The sequence below is a fragment of the Crinia signifera genome, chromosome 1 (genome assembly GCF_055691185.1).
Source record: "Crinia signifera chromosome 1, ASM5569118v1, whole genome shotgun sequence".
NCBI lineage: Eukaryota > Metazoa > Chordata > Amphibia > Anura > Myobatrachidae > Crinia > Crinia signifera.
The window spans coordinates 10,144,342-10,165,098 of NC_139217.1; the positions used below are offsets into that span (position 1 = coordinate 10,144,342).

Consider the following 20,757-nt stretch of genomic DNA (forward strand, 5'->3'; position numbering starts at 1 on the left):
AATTGTATGCAATGCACTAACCACTGTGAGCCATATACTCCTCTCCTCCGCAGGATAGGAAGCAATATAGGAGGAACATAGCAGCTCATACACATACTGATCTCCATATACTCCTCTCCTCCGCAGGATAGGAAGCAATACAGGAGGAACATAGCAACTCATACACATACTGATCTCCATATACTCCTCTCCTCCGCAGGATAGGAAGTAATATAGGAGGAACATAGCAGCTCATACACATACTGATCTCCATATACTCCTCTCCTCCGCAGGATAGGAAGCATTGCAGGAGGAACATAGCAGCTCATACACATACTGATCTCCATATACTCCTCTCCTCCGCAGGATAGGAAGCATTGCAGGAGGAACATAGCAGCTCATACACATACTCATCTCCATATACTCCTCTCCTCCGCAGGATAGGAAGCATTGCAGGAGGAACATAGCTCATACACATACTGATCTCCATATACCCCTCTCCTCCGCAGGATAGGAAGCATTGCAGGAGGAACATAGCAGCTCATACACATACTGATCTCCATATACCCCTCTCCCCTGCAGGATAGGAAGTAATATAGGAGGAACATAGCAGCTCATACACATACTGATCTCCATATACACCTCTCCTCCACAGGATAGGAAGCACTACAGGAGGAACATAGCAGCTCATACACATACTGATCTCCATATACGCCTCTCCTCCGCAGGATAGGAAGCACTACAGGAGGAACATAGCAGCTCATACACATACTGATCTCCATATACTCCTCTCCTCCGCAGGATAGGAAGCACTACAGGAGGAACATAGCAGCTCATACACATACTGATCTCCATATACACCTCTCCCCTGCAGGATAGGAAGCACTACAGGAGGAACATAGCAGCTCATACACATACTGATCTCCATATACCCCTCTCCTCCACAGGATAGGACGTATTACAGGAGGAACATAGCAGCTCATACACATACTGATCTCCATATACTCCTCTCCTCTGCAGGATAGGAAGCATTGCAGGGGGAACATAGCAGCTCATACACATACTGCTCTCCATATACCCCTCTCCTCCGCAGGATAGGAAGCACTACAGGAGGAACAAAGCAGCTCATACACATACTGATCTCCATATACTCCTCTCCTCCGCAGGATAGGAAGCACTACAGGAGGAACATAGGAGCTAATACACATACTGATCTCCATATACGCCTCTCCTCTGCAGGATAGGAAGTAATATAGGGAGGAACATAGCAGTACATACACATACTGATCTCCATATACCCCTCTCCTCCGCAGGATAGGAAGCACTACAGGAGGAACATAGCAGCTCATACACATACTGATCTCCATATACACCTCTCCCCTGCAGGATAGGAAGCACTACAGGAGGAACATAGCAGCTCATACACATACTGATCTCCATATACCCCTCTCCTCCACAGGATAGGACGTATTACAGGAGGAACATAGCAGCTCATACACATACTGATCTCCATATACTCCTCTCCTCTGCAGGATAGGAAGCATTGCAGGGGGAACATAGCAGCTCATACACATACTGCTCTCCATATACCCCTCTCCTCCGCAGGATAGGAAGCACTACAGGAGGAACATAGCAGCTCATACACATACTGATCTCCATATACTCCTCTCCTCCGCAGGATAGGAAGCACTACAGGAGGAACATAGAAGCTAATACACATACTGATCTCCATATACTCTTCTCCTCCGCAGGATAGGAAGTAATATAGGAGGAACATAGCAGTTCATACACATACTGATCTCCATATATGCCTCTCCTCCGCAGGATAGGAAGTAATATAGGAGGAACATAGCAGCTCATACACATACTGATCTCCATATACCCCTCTCCTCCGCAGGATAGGAAGCATTGCAGGAGGAACATAGCGGCTCATACACATACTGATCTCCATATACCCCTCTCCTGCGCAGGATAGGAAGCATTGCAGGAGGAACATAGCAGTTCACACACATACAGATCTCCATATACTCCTCTCCTCCACAGGATAGGAAGCACTACAGGAGGAACATAGCAGCTCATACACATACTGATCTCCGTATACTCCTCTCCTCCACAGGATAGGAAGCATTGCAGGAGGAACATAGCAGCTCATACACATACTTATCTCCATATACCCCTCTCCTCCACAGGATAGGAAGCATTGCAGGAGGAACATAAGGAGGATGTGAGGTTTGGTGAGGGTGGAAGTTGTTAGATGCCCTCACAAAGTTTTTTATTTTATCTGTAATTCACGTAGGTGTAGGTTAATCTGTTTTATTTTAGCTGCACTGTACCCTTGCGGGCTCGCACGCTTCGGGCACGGGGGCTCGCTTCGCTCGCCAAAGATATATTCTCCCCCCCTCCAGGTATATGTGGACCCAGAGCATGATGGGAAAATTGTCAAAAGGGTATCTAGACACTACCATACAGTAACCAGCTACTTCACAAAACTCAGGAGAACCAGTAATGTATCTCTTTCTGAGATACAATGCTGCATTAATGCTGCACAGTGTTCACCCTGCATCCAATAACTGAATTATTCCATACTCAGCCTCAAACATTGACCCTCTAACTAATTGTTAATAAATCCTGACTTATCAGGATATTGGCTCAACTACAAGTGTTCACCCGTGGTGATTTATACGGGAGGCATTTATATCACAGGGTGTCAGGACAAGTCCCACTGAGGTTCTGAACATCACGGCCATAGGACTAACATTTAATAGAACATCGCATGCATTTTTATAGGAGTCCGAGTACAGTGGAACCCCCACAAAAGCTTCTCACACATACAGCCAGCAGGTGGCGCACTGGTCAGCATCTGACTCACCTTATCTCTGCCAGGTGACGTCTCATCTTCCTCCTTCGTTACCATCGCCTGTAATCTCCACATCTCCAAACTCCTTAATATCTCCGATGTCCCCTTTGAGGTCTATTGGACAGAAACAGGGATTCTGGGACATGTCACAGAAAAAGGTTATTCCGTATTGCACATTCCCTTGCATGGACATAGTGACGCTTCTAACCCAGGAGCCTCCGGTTCAGCCTGTCCTGGATCTATATACAGTAAGACCTAAGACACTGATATAATGAAGTGCACAAGATGGCGGTGACTGGACTCCATGCATCGTCACCCTCCCACTGTCACACTTCACATCTTATATACTTAGGCAGAACTGTCAGTCAGTGTGTGTATAATGCTGGGTGGAGTCAGCACCTCTGACTCCGCCCACACACACTCACACAGTGACAGAGAACACAGTGGTAGACAGCGCCACCCTCTGCCTCCTCTCCCTCCCCGTGCTGGCCCATATGCTGTCAGACAATGCCTGTAAATAGCCCACGGCTGCCTCCAGCGCGTCTCTTCCCCCGTCCCCGCTGCCTAAAGCGCCTCTCTTCCCCCGTCCCCGCTGCCTCCAGCGCCTCTCTTCCCCCATCCCTGCTGCCTCCAGCGCCTCTCTTCCCCCATCCCCACTGCCTAAAGTACGTCTCTTCCCCCGTCCCCGCTGCCTAAAGTACGTCTCTTCCCCCGTCCCCGCTGCCTCCAGCGCCTCTCTTCCCCCGTCCCTGCTGCCTCCAGCGCCGCTCTTCCCCCGTCCCCGCTGCCTCCAGCGCCGCTCTTCCCCCGTCCCCGCTGCCTCCAGCGCGTCTCTTCCCCCGTCCCCGCTGCCTCCAGCGCGTCTCTTCCCCCGTCCCCGCTGCCTCTAGCGCGTCTCTTCCCCCGTCCCCGCTGCCTCCAGCGCGTCTTTTCCCCCGTCCCCGCTGCCTCCAGCGCGTCTCTTCCCCCGTCCCCGCTGCCTCCAGCGCGTCTTTTCCCCCGTCCCAGCTGCCTCCAGCGCGTCTCTTCCCCCGTCCCAGCTGCCTCCAGCGCGTCTCTTCCCCTCTTCTCCGCTGCCTCCAGCGCCTCTCTTCCCCCGTCCCCGCTGCCTCCAGCGCGTCCCTTCCCCCGTCCCCGCTGCCTCCAGCGCGTCTCTTCCCCCGTCCCCGATGCCTCCAGCGTGTCTCTTCCCCCGTCCACACTGCCTCCAGCGCGTCTCTTCCCCCATCCCCGATGCCTTCAGAGCGTCTCTTCCCCCATCCCTGATACCTCCAGCGTGTCTCTCCTCTCGTCCCCGCTGCTTCCAGCGCCTCTCTTACCCCGTCCCCGCTGCCTCCAGCACGTCTCTTTCCCCCGTACCCGCTGCCTCCAGTGTGTCTCTTCCCCCATCCCCGCTTCTCTAGCAAGTCTCTCATGGACATCAGGGTGAGAGGTGAGCGGTACTGTCCACACCCCCCCCCCTTTCACCCAGAGCTGGTTTGTGGTAGCCGGGGTTAGCAGCCCAACCCCCCAGTACAGGTTAGGCGGGGAAGCAGCGGAACACACTCCCTCCCCCTCATGGAGCGGGTTACTGGCCGCCAGGGGGAGCTGTACCCACTAATAACATGGGCTGCCCACCGATAGGGATTATAATGTCCAGGGTAAAGTTAGTGGGTACATGGCACTCTGCTCCCCCCACCCCTGACCTTAGCCTAGCCCGCCCCACACAGCAGCACGGTCACCGCTGCCAGCCACAATGCCGTCCGGCCCTGTGTGGCGAAGCAGCAGCCCTCTGTCACCCGCCCCGCCACCATAATGACAGCAGTGGCGTGTGTCTCAGTAGGACGTGGGGACCGTCACCGCTGCAGCCAGGCAGTGCCAGGACCGCCTGTCAGTGGAGGGAGGGGGTCATTAATGCACAATGAGGGTCATTACTCCCCTTATGTAATGTATACATTGTGGGCACACACAATGGTCAGCACCCCATATCCAGCATCTGCCCTGCACCCAGCTCACCCCCGCAACTGCAACTCCATCACTCACAGCACACCAGCTTCTCCCACACCACCACTGGACACCCTCCCCCACCTGCACCCACGACTCTCCCACTAATGCGCCACCACCTCTCCTCCTCAACCCGCAGTACCCCCACAGCCAGCCAAAACACCGCACCTGCCCAACACCCACGCACCCAAACCTCCCGCACCACAGCACCATCATTCACGCACCCATACCTCCCGCACCACAGCACCATCATTCACGCACCCATACCTCCCACACCACAGCACCATCATTCACGCACCTACAGCAACCCCGCCACTGCCCCTCGCACCCGACCCTTACCCACCCATGCCACCAGAACACCCAACCGCCGCACCCACCACCCCCACATCCACTACCCACAGCACCCCCACATCCACCTGTAAAAACACTACACCCGTCCCTCCCACACCCGCAGTATTTCCCCAACTCCCCCAACCCCCTCCCCCCTCCAGCACAAACCATATTTCACGCAATAAAGCCGCTCACAGGTTAAGAGGGCGGAGCCCCTTACGACGGTGTGAGGAGTGCCCGTAGGGGTTACTTATATTTATTGGGTTCTGTTACCAGATATTTATTATTTTTCTTCTTAGATGGAGCCTGTTTCTCCTCCTCCTCTAACCCGTTCTCCACGATAAGGTCTTCAGCCTTCTCCTGGCTTGGCTCTTCCTTCTGAGGGAAGAGGAAATATTTTTTGAGGGGAAAGGGGGAGGGATGTGACCTGAGCACAAGTGACACCGAGATGTTTTACAAATATACATGCATGGGTTTTGAATCTGTGTAATACCGCAATTGAGTTAGATAATCCACCTGTAGTATGGTAGATAGTGACGTGGCGGTGCTCCCGAGAGTAATTATAAGTACCAAAGTAGAAGAGAAAAAGTACTCTTTTATTTGGGGGCACTCATTTAAATTGTCAAAGGTATTTAACAAAAAGTGACTGTAAAATTTAGCTTTTAATAATCATTTAAAATACAAATTAACAGACATACAACACCAAACATAGATATCATAGGTCGAGTACGGGTAATTTTATAGAATAATTGTGTACTTTTCCTATGGATTTTATAGACTCCTGAAATTACCAGATTTTGGGGAACACTAGTATGAGCAATGCAGACAGCTGTACTTAGTGTCTGCTTTTCCATATATTGAGGTTCCTATTATTATCTGGATGAAGCTAGCAAAATATATATAAACAGTATTGTGACCAGAGAGGAATAGTCCTGTTCTGGTGCAGTCCAGAAATTGGCAATATACTTGTTATGATTGTGACTGTATATTTTTGTTGCCGTAAATCTTGTTACTGGTGCTGGGTATAGGGTTGTGATGGTAACCGCTCAAACAAAGATGCAGGGTATAGGTGCTCACAATATAAGTATAAATGGGTCACACTCACAGTGGTAAAGATCACTGAAGCTGCTGCTGGCTTTCGCAACCGTACTGGTTCCCTGAAAGTCAGTGAGCGGTCAGTGATATTCTTTCTGTATGTACAGAGTGTCAGAAGGAGCAAAAATGGGGAATCTGCTGTCTCTTTTAGGTAGATCAAATACCCTGTTGTAATCTGGTCAGTGCAGGGTTAAGTGAATTCTGTACCTGTCAGAGATGAGAGTTCCCCTAATAGTAAGTAGGTAGGTGTATATAGAGAGAGGTATAGGAGGCGTCTTACTCTCGGGGGTAGGCGTGCTGCTTTCTGCTATGTGCTTGTCTGCTGAAGCATTGATAGCAGATGAGCGACACCTGCCACCTGTCTGCGTGAGTAGAGAGTAAGATCCCACAAGGTGGGGAGCAGAGAAAGAGAGAGAGAGTGTGCGCAGATCTGCTGTATTTTTTGCAATTGTGACAATCAGAGCAGTCAGCAGTGCGCCAATATGAATGTACAAATACAGTAGCGGTTACCGCCGCTTACCCGTCAGCTGTACCAGTCTCCTTATGGTCCGGATCTGCTAACTGCCGTTAAATACGGCAGAGTGTAGGAATGAGCCGCTAGTGCGGCTTAGGTCAGGACAGACGGCCGTTTCGCTGGGGGTTGTGCTTACTCAGTGCCTGTGACGTTGTTGGTCACAGGGGGGTTTATATGAGCCGTTAATTGGCTGTTCTCGTCAGCTAGGGTGGCTGATTGAAAGTAGGTGATTTACTGAAGCTATCTTGCTAATTATTGCCTAAATGGTAATCGGCTGGTGAGAGTTAAATGTTAAAGAGAAATGGTTTTAAGGTGAGATTGGGATTCAGGATACGTTTAAGTAGACATATGTGGTTAAATGCCCTGTACAGTATGTCATAGATAAATGGAAAGTGGAAGAGGAAATATGTCGGCTCTAGAGCGCCACCTGGCATTGGCTTTTCAGTGTAAAAGTCTACTCATCATAAAAGTGCAGTGCAATAAGGGCACCAGCGCGACAGCGCGCACATTATTCTCGGTGAGTCCTGCGATGTCAGGCCGATCTAATCGCACTTCCATTCCATCTCACACAGGTGGATTTACCCTTCAGGGTCAGCAGCGGATTTGAAAGTCGCTCTTTTTAGAGGTGTAATAAAACACTTCCATTACCCATGAGTGCACCTAAAGGTATCTTTGGAAAAAGGATGTTCCTGTACCTAATACAGTCGGCTATCACTTAGAAGTAGGATCCCGATCTACCACTGTATTTTATGCGTAGTATGGTTTCGGTACTTGTTTCCTAGCACGGCGCCCATCGGGTCCCATCGCATACCTTAAGTTAAGACCCGACCGACCCTATTTCGGGCTTTTTTACTGCTTTCCCGACAATTGTAAAATCGGGTCCATTGTATGCCATTATAATCGCATACAATGCGACCAATGCGATGGACCCGATTTTACATAGGGAACAATATTAAATGGCCCAACATACCCGATATTTGATTGTATACCCACCCTGATAAGTAATTTGTATGTGAAATGCCCCCCATTGTTAACGCCGCCCCACGATGAACGCCAACCCGAAGCGTGGCGAGGGGCGGCGGTACGATTCCTACAACCTTTTCATACCCCCACTATCCACGTTGGCATGGAGTTGATGTTATATAGTGTGGCGAGCGCAGTAAACCACGAGCACGAAGCGTGGCAAGCCCCGCGAGAGGATGCGTAATACCTGTGAAGTGATGCGTGTCTGCTTCGGGCTCGGTGGCTCACTGCGCTCGCCACACTATATAAAATCAACTCCACGCCGACGTGGATAGTGGGGGTATGAAAAGGTCAGAGGACGCGTACCGCCGCCGCTCGCCACGCTTCGGGTTGGCGTTCATCGTGGGGTGGCGTTAACAATGGGGGGGCATTTGACCCATCAGGGTGGGTATACAATGAAAATTGGGGTCTCAGGGACCATTTTACATTGGTTCCAATGTAAAAAAATCGATCGCGTTGCATAACATCGCATGCGATTTGGTCGCCCCGATTTTTCCGACCTGATGGCTACAATTAAAATCGGTGGCGCCGTGCTAGGAAACAAGTACCATGGTTTCTTTATACAAAGCTGGAGGCGGTCGGTTGAAAACACGTCACGCAGGTCCACAATACAGCAGGATTCATAAAAAAAGAAAAAATAAAAGAGTGTCCCAGGACAAAGCTTCGGGAGTGTGATACAGCTCAAAGGGACGTACAGACGTTAGCGTACAGGAACTCCGGCACGGCACATACATGGAGATAGCGGTACAGTCCATTCCTGCCGATTACCCCGAGCCGCTTGGCTGATGATCCACGTGTTTCGGATATACCCGGATATCCTTTTTCATGACCGCTGCTCTCTGCTCTGGGTTTTTATTTCAGGTTAAGTATTTTCAGGTCATGTGACGTCTGTTAGCCAATAGTGGCACCTACAGCCCGGCTCATTATAAAATCTCCTTTCACGCCAATACACTTTTCCTGACGTCCCTGCCATTTTTTTAAACCCTCTAAAAAATATGATTTCTCAAAATCAAATGGGCTTCCGTCTCCTTGATTGAGCTGAATTTTTTCCCCCGTGAGCCGGGTTTTAAGGTGTGGGAATAGAAAGAAGTTGCAGGGAGCCAAGTCGGGCGAGTACAGTGGATGCGGCAACAATTCATGTGCCGCAACAATTATGGATGAGGGAGCTGGTGCATGGTCTTCGTGGGAAAAAAACCTAACCTATGAATCAATCGGTTTCAGGGTACGCATTGAATAATTATACACAATTTAAAAAAAGGGTGTATTTAATAAAAAGATGCCCTTTGGGCAACATAAAAAGTACAGAAACACATTCAATGCAACACGTAATAAATGTCTTTCAAAGCTTCGGTCTTTCCAACAATATCATAGGCCCGATCAGGAGAACCGGTATGTCTTTGCTGCATTAATGCGGCCAACTGAAGGAGCTTTTCTTATTGCACAGTGTTCACCCTACATCCAATAACTGCATTATTCCATACTCAGCCTCAAACATTGACCTCTAACTAATTGTTAATAAATCCTGACTTATCAGGATATTGGCTCCACTACAAGTGTTCACCCGTGGTGATTTATACGGGAGGCATTTATATCACAGGGTGACAGGGATAGTCCCGCTGAGGTTGTGATCATCACGGCCATAGGACTAACATTTAATAGAACATTGCATGCATTTTTATAGGAGTCTGAGTACAGTGGAACCCCCACAAAAGCTTCTCACACATACAGCCAGCAGGTGGCGCACTGGTCAGCATCTGACTCACCTCATCTCTGTCAGATGACGTCTCATCATCCTCCATTGTTACCATTTCCTGTAATCTCCTCTCCTCTTCTGTCTCCTGCCGGTCTCTATTCTCCTGTCCCCTCAATATTTCCGCCATCAACTCTGAATCCTAATATACAGAGAAAAGCATTCTGGGACATGTCATAGAAAAAGGTTATTCCGTATTGCACATTCCCTTGCCATGGACATAGTGACGCTTCTAACCCAGGAGCCTCTGGTTCTGCCTGTACAGACTCTATATAAGATCTAAGACCCTTATATAATGTACTGCACAACTGAGCAGTGACCCGTCTCTATGCCGTCCTCGCCCTCCCACTGTCGCACTTCACGTTACTTATATTTATTGGGTTCTGTTACCGGAGATTCTACAGAGGCAGATTTCTTCCTCTTTTTGGACGGAATCGGTTCTTCCTCTAACCCGATCTGAAAGACACAGTCCACAGCCTTCTCCTGGCTTGGCTCTTCCTTCTGAGGAGAGAGGAGATACGTCAGCTCTAGAGCGCCACCTGGCATTAGCATTTCAGTGTAAAACATAATGGATGAACAGTCTACTCATCATAAAAGTGCACTACAATAAGGGCACCAGCGCTGCGGTGCTCTGTGAGCCCTCTGATGTCTACAACAATAAAAGGAGGTCACGGGATAACACTTTGTAGTGTAATACAGCTGAAAGGAATGCACAGGTGCTAGCGTACAGGAACTCCAGTGCTGCGGACACACGGAGCAGTGTACAGTCCGTTCCAGACTATTCTCCCAGGCAGCTTGGAGAGACACTTTTTTGCGGACACACGGAGCAGTGTACAGTCCGTTCCAGACTATTCTCCCAGGCAGCTTGGAGAGACACTTTTTTGCATATACTCAGATGTCCTCTCTCAAAACTGGACTTTTTACTGGACTATTTTAATGCACATTTATGATAATTTTTCTATGTTCTAGATGAACCTTTGAAAGGAATCCCAGCTGCTTACAGAGCACGTGGTACAGAATCTTCACTTTCTCCTTATTAGTCTATTCGTCACACCGCGGACCAGCGTCACACCAACCTATCCACACACATTCAGCCAGCAGGTGGCAGCCTGGCAAGTGCCCGACTCACCTCATCTCTGCTTCTGTCAGACGACGGCTCACAGTCCTCCTCCGTTACCATCTCCTGTAATCTACTCTGCTCTTCTTCTTTCGTCTGTTCACACTCCTTCGGCTTTTGCTGTATCTCCACCGTATTTAAGCCCTGACAGAGGGAGAAAAGGATTCTGGGACACTCCACTTGGGGCATTTTACTGAGGACATGAATTGGGAGAATATTTAGGTTACCGTCGTCTGTGGGTTTTTCTTCATTTGGCTCCATTTCCAACTTTTTCCCTTTTCCATTATCTTCATCTTTGCGGTCTCATCTAATTTCTGAAACAGAAGTAAATATGTCTCATTCTGGTAGTTTCCAGGTTACCCGCGTATCCCGCAGTCTGAGTCCTTGTTGGATCAGACTCATTAAACCAGTGTTTGCCTCCAGTGGGCATTGTCAGGGAGGAATCGGTACATCATTCCCAACCACTCCAGCGGTACGGTGCCACATGTCCGACCCAGCTTTCTGCACACTTACTGACCTCTAGCTGCGTCTCCTTCATCACAAGCTTTGTTTTGCAAGAAGCCTCGTCAGTCTCAAAGGCTAGAAGTCTTTTCTCCACCTGCTCCCGCAGCTGATCACCATACACCCTGTTTGGGGTTTCTAAATATAAGAAAACACATTGGTCATTAATTCCATCCATGGTCCTTTCAGGAAGAGGTTATTAGTCAAGATCTGAGCCTACAAGAACCTAAAACTAGACTAGGTCCACAGGGGGGGGGGGGGTAGGTTTATATGTTAAACCATCCTTAGAAACATACATAAGGGAAGACATATACGAGAGCACGATGGAGTTGGTAGAATCTGTATGGGTAGAAATCACAGGTAGGGGGCTAAAAACTTGTAGTAGGAACAGGTTATAAACCACCCAACATAAATACGGAGGAGGAAAAAGGCCTCTTACTACAGGTGGGAAAAGCGGCCAGCTTAGGGGACATTATTATTATGGGTGACTGTAACTACCCACAAATAAATCGGAAAGATAGGTCAAGTAGTACCGCTAAGGGAAATGTTTTATTAGATGCCCTAAATGACCACTATTTGTATCAATTTATTGAAAGTCCAACCAGAAATAACAATATCCTGGATCTCTTGCTAAGCGACAATGGGGACATAACCATAAGGGAGACATTGGGGAACAGTGATCACAATATGATCACATTTTATTTAGATTTTAACAAAGATAATTATATTGGAGCAACTAGGTCCTTAATTTTCAGAAAAACAAACTTTGGTAAGTTTGAGGAGTCCTTAAAGTATATAAACTGGGAGGAATTATTTAGAGGTATGGATACTACTAAAAGGTGGCAAACTTTAAAAAAAAAAATGTCAGAAGGAAACCTATGTGGCTTAACAGCAAAGTCAAATGTGAAGTAGCTAAAAAAGGAGGGCATTCAAAGCGTTAAAACAAGATGTGACACCCAAATCATTTGCCGCATATAAAGAATGTAATAAGAAAAACTCAGTGAAGATGGCTAAATTAGAGACTGAATGTAAAATAGCCGCAGATAGCAAATCTAATCTCAAAAAATTCTACAGTTATATAAACGGGAAACGGTTAAGGAAGGAAAATATTGGCCCACTAAACAATAAGCAGGGTACCCTGGTAATAGAAGGAAAAGAGAAAGCAGAATTATTCAATGAATGTTTTGCTTCCGTATTTACAAGGGAAAATCTTCAGAAGATCTCCCACAGATTAAGGGGGGTATTCAATGTTAGGGGAATGGCTGTCGAGCAAGCTCGACAGCCGTGCCCCTGTCCCGTTCTCGGTCAGCTCGCCCAGAGCTCGGCAGTCGGGATTCAATGTCCCGGCCGCCGAGCGGCGAGAAGGGGGCGTGGCCACGAGTTGATGACGGAAATAGACGAGCTCCGGCCAGGAGCTCGCCTATTTCCGGCTGTTCTCGGCAGAACGAGCCCGACAGCTTTTGATGTCGGGCTCGTTCTGCGGTGAAACCCTGTTCAATGCTGTCGGGGAAGACAGCATTGAATAGGGCCCCGCAGCCATCTCCCCCGTCGGGAGATGGCTGCGGGTGCACGACAATGATTGAATACCCCCCTAAATGCTCTGCTCTTGATTGCTCCCAAACTGTATGTTTGAATTAGGAAATAGTCAAAAATAGATTACAGAACCTAAATAGTAACAAATCTCCTGGCCCGGATAAATACACCCTAGGATACTAAAAGAATTGAGTTCTGTCATAGCACTACCGTTATACCTGATATTCAAGGAATCAATAAACTCAGGGATGGTACCAAGGGACTAGCGCATAGCTAACATAGTACCAATATGGAAGAAAGGTAGCAAAACTAACCCTGAAAATTATAGACCGGTCAGCCTTGCATCCATTGTGGGGAAAATATTAGAAGGAATAATAAGAGATAGTATCCAAAATTTCTTAGATCAGGAGAAAGTGATAAATAAGGCTCAGTATGGGTTTGGCAAAAATACATCATGTCAGACTAATTTATTTAGCCTCTATGAGGAAGTCAGTAGGAGGCTGGACTTAGGGAAATCTGTTGATGTAATACTGCTTTATTTCGCTAAAGCTTTTGACACTTTGCCTCATAAAAGGTTTTTAATGAGACTGGGTAATTTAGGGTTAGGAGATAAAATTTGTAATTGGATTATAAACTGGTTCCACAATCAGGAACAATTGGTGGTAAATGGCATACATTCCAGCTGGGGTAAGGTCCAAAGTGGAGTCCCACAAGGTTCAATATTGGGACCCACCTTGTTTAATACATTCGTTAATGATATTGGAAGTGACATAGTGAGTAAAATTGCGACAACACAAAATTGAGTAAGGAAATTAACTCAGGAGAGGATGTGGAAACACTACAAAGTGACTTAATTAAACTGGAAAGGTGGAAAATGCAGTTTAACGTTGATAAATGTAAAGTAATTCATTATGGGAACAAAAATGAACAAGCTACTCATAGGCTAAATGGAGTTATTATATGGAATTCTGCTGTAGAGAAGGACTTGGGGGTCATCATATATGAAAAATTGGGTAATAGTGCGCACTGCTCAAGTGCAATAGCAAAAGCAAACCGGACACTGGCATGCATTAAAACCAGAGAATGGATTCAAGGGATGCAAATATGATAGTAGCTCTTTACAAGGCATTGGTGAGACCACACTTTGAATACTGTGTTCAGTTCTGGGCACCGCACCTTAAAAAGAACATAAATGAATTGGAACAGGTTACAGAGAAGGGCGACTAAGCTAGTAAAAGGTCTTGAATCACTAGAATACAAAGATAGGTTAACCAGGCTGAATATGTTATCACTGGAGAAACGGAGGCTGAGAGGTGATATGATTGGTATGTTCAAATACAGGATTCGGACTCATATGGAACTGGGAGATGATTGGTCACTAACAGGCCTATACTTAGGACACGCGGCATGTACTGAGGCTCGAGGAAAATAAATTCTGTCCTGAATTAAGAAGAGGATTCTTCCCCATTAGAGCAGTAACATTCTGGAACTCATTGCCGGTGGGATGATTACAGCAACTACTGTTCATGAATTTACATCAAAACTGGATACATTTCTGGCCACTGAGGGAATCCTATAGATATTACTTAAGGTGCCCATAGACGCTCCGTTCTGCGCAGTCCTTTTCTGTACTATGAGATGCGCGCTCCCGCGCATCTCATCGTACGGTACAAAAAGTATGTGCTACACATAGTTTTTGTACTAGCTTTCTTTTGCATCGCATCGCATGCACAATGCATGCGATGCGTACTAATTAAGTACCAAATGGATCCGACGAACGGACCGTGTATGGGTACCTTCAGTCAAAGTCAGTAGCTACAAGTCAGATAGGTTGAACTCGATGGATTAATGTCTTTTTTTAGCCAATGTTACATTGGGTATATAAAGAATTCAGTACATTGTTTTTTAAAATATTGAGTCAAGTGAAGGTGCTTTTAGACATACGAGAGAGAGAGGGGGAGAGAGAGAGAGAGGGGGAGAGGAGAGAGAGGGGGGGAGAGAGATGGGGGGAGGGGAGAGAGGGAGAGAGAGGGGGGGATAGAGATGGGGGGAGGGGAGAGAGGGAGAGAGAGGGGGGAGGGGAGAGAGAGGGGGGGGGAGAGAGGGGGGGGAGAGGAAGAGAGAGGGGGAGAGAGGGAGGGGGGAGAGAGAGGGAGGGGGGAGAGAGAGAGGGGGGAGAGAGAGAGGGGGGAGAGAGAGAGAGGGGGTAGGGGGGAGAGAGAGAGGGAGGGGGGAGAGAGAGAGGGGGAGAGAGAGAGGGGGAGGGAGGGGGGGAGGGGGAGAGAGAGGGGGGAGAGAGGGGGGGAGGGGAAGAGAGAGGGGGGGAGGGGGGGAGAGAGGGGGGGAGGGGGAGGGGGGAGAGAGGGGGGGAGAGGGAGGGGGGAGAGGGAGGGGGGAGAGGGAGGGGGGAGAGAGGGAGAGAGAGGGGGAGGGAGGGGGAGAGAGGGAGAGAGAGGGGGAGGGAGGGGGAGAGAGAGGGGGAGGGAGAGGGGGAGGGAGGGGGAGGGAGAGAGAAAGAGAGATAGAGAGAGACCGCCACCATCTCAGGGACATCAATTGGCATATGACAGAAGAGATAACCTATGATTTGGGGTAATGGTGTTACCAGGCATAACCCGCCTTGATCAGGGTGTACAACAGTATCAGGGATAGAATTAAGCCAGTCAAGTCAACAGATTTGCCAAAATCTTTACATCAATGAGCAGCAATGCCACCTGAGGAAAGGCAGCAACAAACCCGGACCTAAGGATAGAAGAAAGGGCACGTAACTAAGCCATCACTAGCATGGCCCTCCTATGAAGTTAATGAGCCGTTAACTCCCAAAAATTCATAATTACTCATTCCCTCTCCACTTTTCCAAAGATAATAGCTTAACATGAGAAAAAATAATTAAAAAATAAGAAAAAACAACCCAAAACATATTGTGAGAGTCCCCCGGGCTAAAACGAGATCAGAAACGCCCACAAAGGTACATCCATGATGCAGACACCATTCCAGCCATGATCCGGCCTCAGCAGGAGTATTGAGGAGGAGGAGGCCACTACCATCCACCGCCACATGAATATGAGACGTATTGCAGAAGTTGTTGGTCACGAAGCTTGTGTTCAACTGGAAGAAATCTAGAGGGGCTCTTCTGCACATCCAAGGCAAAATCAGAACAGACGGTCACCAAATGGCTGTCCAACTTGAGGGGACCATGCAGATGGCCTAATGTCACAGCAGTGTGTAAGAAATAAACGCCTGGGGCTCTGCCATGGAAAGTGGTGGAATAGAGGAAAGGAGATGTGCCCGTAGAGGAAAGGTTTCCCTGCCAAACAGCTCCACCAGGCATTTTCTAAGGAACATCTTAAGGGGTGTACACCCGGTGCGGCTGCCTTGCGAATCGATCGAGATTGATTGATTCTGACTATATAGTACAGATCCATACTATGTAGTCTTGTCTGCAAAGTCTATTTTTCTGTACAATTTCCACTAAATGGGAGCGTGCATCGGGACAGAATGCAGCTTGAAACCATTAGAATTTGATTAGATTTTGACTATTTAGTCAAAATCGAAAGAAAATTTAGTGCCAATCGCACCGTGTGTACTAGATTCATCAGCTCAATTCGGAAGGCCTAAAGGGCACAGATTGTTTTTCCTAAGCCCACCCTCTAGGCCAGATCAATTTGAATAACATATGGCCATTTCAGCAGAGAGTGCTGCAATTTGCCCTGGCACAGACGCAGTGTGGTCCACCATGGCAGAGATCCGACAATCAGCCGACCCAACTCTCTCCTTCATCTTCAAAATCAACCAAACATCCAGCTGCACCCGACCATGCTGTCTTTCCAAAGCAACAATGGCCTGAAGGATCTGATCAAAAAGGAGGAATGGGGATCACCTGTGGGGGTCAGCTCAGAGCGAGTAGGCGGTGACGGAACCATCAGAGAGGTACCAGACGTGGCATGGGGAGCAGGAGTACGAACAGCATTCTAGTTTAGAGACAGCCCCATAGGCATGGTCAGACTTCCCTGTGGTAATACAGTCACAAAAGTTCAGGCAAAATGAATACAGGCCGAATCTCCTGTATCCGAAGAGCTGTTATCCGAAATATTCCAAACCCCACCCCTATTTTCATACTCACCAAGTCCCCCGGTGTCCTTCAGGATCTTCTTCAGTAGTCCCAGGAGTGCACTGCGAGCAAACTCGCCCAATGCGCCCCTAGGTCCGCTGAAGAAGATCCCCAAGGCCGTCGTGGGACCAGGTAAGTATGTTAAAAAAATTATATTCCAAAAACCAGAAAATAATCAGATTCTTACCTGATAATATGTTTTCCTCTACTCCAACATGGCAGCAATCACCTGTGGGTTCTTTCCCTGATTGTGTAGCATTTGGAAAGGAAAAAAAGATGCCTCCTCCATAAAAGGCTCCTCCTCCTCCTCTCTTGTGTCTTTGTTTTTAGCTCTCAAACAAACAGCTAATTGCATAACAACATAATACTGGGTTGGGAACTATGCTGCCACGGTGGAGTAGAGGAAAACATATTATCAGGTAAGAATCTCATATTTCCTCTACCTCCCCCATGGCAGCCATCACCTGTGGGTCATACCCCAGCAGTTAAGTCACTGGGCTGGGAACCCGAACATAAACATTGCAACTTGCACGGTACTAATTAACATGCCCTTTTTTTATCTTTTTTTTTTTATATTACTGCAGACAATACCTTACATCCAAACTTGGCATCTGCTGACGCCATGACATCTAGTCTGTAGTGTCTGGCGAAGGTGTGTACCGAGGCCCATCCTGCAGCCTTGCACAGGTCCGTAATGGAAGCTGCACCCTTCTCTGCCCGAGAGGTTGCTACTGCCCTCGTCGAATGTGCCTTTAACTCTTTTGGGGGCGCTTGATTACTTGCTTTTGGGGGCGCTTGATTACTTGCTTTATAGGCTTCCACAATGCAACTTCTTCTCCATCGGGCAATCGTTATCTTCGATGCTGCTTGCCCTTTGTTCTTGCCCTCTGTTAGTATAAATAGACTTTTAGTCTTTCTACATTCTTTGCTTATATATTTTCAGCGCTCTGACCACATCCAACGTATTCAACCGGGCTTCCTTACTGTTTACTGGGTTAGCACAAAAAAGAGGGCAAGACTATTTCTTGATTAACATGAAAACTTGAAACCACTTTGGGCTAGAATTGGGGATTTGTGCGCAGCACTACTTGATCCTCAAACATATTCATGAACGGCTCTTCCGCCCATAATGCCTGCAGTTCCGATACCCTTCTGGCTGACGTTATCTCCACCAGGTGAGCATCTTAAGTGAACTTTCTTGCAACGGCTCGAATGGCCCCTCTGTAAGTGCATTCAGCACCAGATTCAGGTCCCATGGTGCCAATGGTTGGTGAAACCAGGGTCTTATCTTCTTTGCTGCTTGAAGAAATCTCTGAATATAACGATTATCTGCTATATTACTGTCAAGCATGGCTGCCAGTGCTGACACTTGTACCTTCAGTGTACTGACTGCCAATCGTTTTTCTAAACCACACTGTAAAAAATCTAATATCGTCAATATTTGCTCGGGTCTTTTCTCTTTTTCTTTGCACCAAGAAACATATCTTAGCCAGACTTTATAATAAGTATTAGATGTGGTAGCTTTCCTAGCTTTAAGCAAGGTGTCCACCACCTGTCTAGAAAAACCTCTGCTTAACAACGTCTTGGTTTCAGTAGCCACGCCGTCAGATTCCAGGCCACCGGCTGATGCTGTTGTACTTTGCCTTGTACCAGCATGTCTGGCCTCTGCGGCAGCCTCCATGGCCCATCCACTGCAAGATGGAGTAGCTGAGTAAACCAGGACCTCCTGGGCCAAAAAGGTAGCACCGCAATCACTGTCGCGTTTTCCCTTTGTATCTTTCTTAAGAACTTTGGAACTATTGGAAAGGGAGGGAACGCACTGACTAGCTGTCTTGGCCATACTGCTGTTAGTACATCCCATTGTTCTGCCTGTGGATCCTGGAACCTTGAAAAGTACCTGTGGACTTTCCTGTTCTGCCATGAGATCCACTTAAGGATTGCCCCATTTCTCTATCAGGTCCATCTCTGTTTAGGCCCTATTCTCCTGGTAGGCACATAGTCCTGCTCAGACCATCTGCAATACTGTTGTCCTTCCCTGCCAAGTATACCGATCTCATGTTCTTTACATTGTTTTCTGCCCAAACCAGGAGCCCTTCTGCTTCCTGCATCATACTTGAACTCCGAGTGCCCCCTTGCTTGTTTATATATGATACAACGGCTTGATTGTCCGATCTGATGATCACTTCCTTGTACATCAGTTTTTCTCTGAAGGTTTTGCATGCCTGTAGAACCGCCCTAATTTCTCTGAGGTTGGAATGCATCATTCTCTCCTAATCTGTCCATCGACCTTGGGCTGTCTGACCTTCGCATACTGCCCCCCAACTGGCCCTGCTGTCATCCGTGGTAACTACCACCTGATCTTCCCCTCTCCAATCTGTCTCTGCTTGACCACCACTTTATGTCTTCTTTCGCTTTTCTCGACAATATGATCTTCTGTGTCAGAGCCTTGTAGTTGCCGTTCCATTGGGTTAAAAAACACCTCTGAAGTTTCCTTGTATGTAATCTCGCCCATTATACAGTTTCCAAGGCCGAAGCCATCAGCCCTAGCATCTACTCCACGAAAAACCAGGAGTACCAACCGCCTCCTATTTGCGATTGTGGTGTTTTCACCACCACCTTCTGGTCTATCATGTCTTTTAAACTGGACAGTAATGCCTCCTTTTCCACCAGATCTCTTGGTATTGGAGACTCTGTGAAGAATGTCCCTGGAAGCTTTTTGAATTCTATCTTGTAACCGGTCTTTATAATTTCGAGGACCCACCTCTCCCAGGTGCTTCTGAATTTTACCAACCTGGCCCCTACCGCCTGGGGCTCGGTGTCATTGCGGATTTTGTTTGGTGGCGAACCTATTCTCTCTACCCCTCTGGGTACAAAAATTTGCCCTTGATAGCCAATTACCTCTTCTGTAGCCTCTACCTGGACGGTAACTTCTCGCTTCTCTAAACTCTTGAGGTTGGTATTTAAAAGTCCTGGCTCCCAGAATTTTCTTATTTGTTTTCTCCTGGGGCAACCAGATGGATTTTCCCCCTGAAATTTAAGTGATAATTTGATCCAATTGAGTCCCGAATAAGTAATCTCCCTGAAAGGGAAGCGACAATAATTTATTTTTTGATTGTATGTCGGCCGACCACGGCTTAAGCCAGAGGGCCCGTCTAATTACCGCCGCCATCGCGCTGGCTCTTGCTGCCAGTCTCATTGAGTCTAAAGAAGCTTCACACAAAAACTCGACCGCTAATTGAACATTTTGAGCCGTCTTAAGCATGGGTCCTCAAACTACGGCCCTCCAGATGTTGTGAAACTACAAATCCCAACATGCCTTGGCACAGTTTTGCTATAAGGGAGTGTTAAAACTGTGGCAAGGCATGCTGGGATTTGTAGTTTCACAACATCTGGAGGGCCGCAGTTTGAGGACCCATGGTCTTAAGCAAGTCTGATCTTCTTATGCCATCCAGCATGTCCGCCTCTAATTGGTGGCACCATTCTCTCAGTACTCTAGATGTAATGGCCATTGAAGCCGCTGGTTTCAGCGCTGCACCATTTGTGAGGTGTTGCTTCCTTAGTCCTAGTTCTATCCGTCGCTCCATAGGATCTTTAAATATATTGGCGTCCTCTAGTGGTAAGGTTGTTTTCTTTGAAATCCTCGCAATTGCTGCGTCCACTTTTGGTAACTCGTCCCATGTGGATATTTGATCCTTTTGAAAGGGATACATCTTATTCATCTTCGCTGGAACCATAGCCCTTTTATCGGGATGCTTCCATTCGTCTATCACCATATCTTTCAATGATTGGGACAGGGAAAGGTTTTACCCTTCTTCTTCTTATCCCTAAGAGTAATTCCTGTAGTTTTAACTCTTCTTGTGCATCCTCTATATTAAGAGATTTATGTATAAGAGAAAGTAAATTTTCCACCATATCTGCACTAAATTCACTCTCTGCCTTGTCCAGAGCCGAATCCTCTGCCTCG

General features: G+C 47.6%; 1 protein-coding gene and 1 non-coding gene across 5 annotated transcripts in view; both read right to left on the reverse strand.

Moving 5' to 3' along the window:
- Positions 1-20,757, reverse strand: part of LOC146060553 (uncharacterized) — a 335,594-nt gene that overhangs the window by 222,430 nt on the left and 92,407 nt on the right. For 2 of the 4 annotated variants that reach the window (XM_083174016.1, XM_083173934.1), the window contains exons 10-14: positions 11,166-11,287; positions 10,876-10,962; positions 10,661-10,792; positions 9,922-10,032; positions 9,545-9,673 (exon numbers count right to left, since the gene is read on the reverse strand). The exons of 1 other annotated variant lie outside the window; for it this stretch is intronic. In XM_083174016.1, the coding sequence (XP_083030142.1) occupies positions 9,545-9,673; positions 9,922-10,032; positions 10,661-10,792; positions 10,876-10,962; positions 11,166-11,287 (581 nt within the window). Of the gene's footprint in view, positions 1-2,848; positions 2,951-5,422; positions 5,528-9,544; positions 9,674-9,921; positions 10,033-10,660; positions 10,793-10,875; positions 10,963-11,165; positions 11,288-20,757 lie in introns of all 4 variants that reach the window. One more of the 4 variants, XM_083174102.1, reaches the window with a different exon arrangement.
- Positions 11,038-11,108, reverse strand: LOC146045557 (small nucleolar RNA SNORD57). The gene has a single exon (XR_014465470.1). It is a non-coding gene; the product is annotated as a small nucleolar RNA SNORD57 (small nucleolar RNA).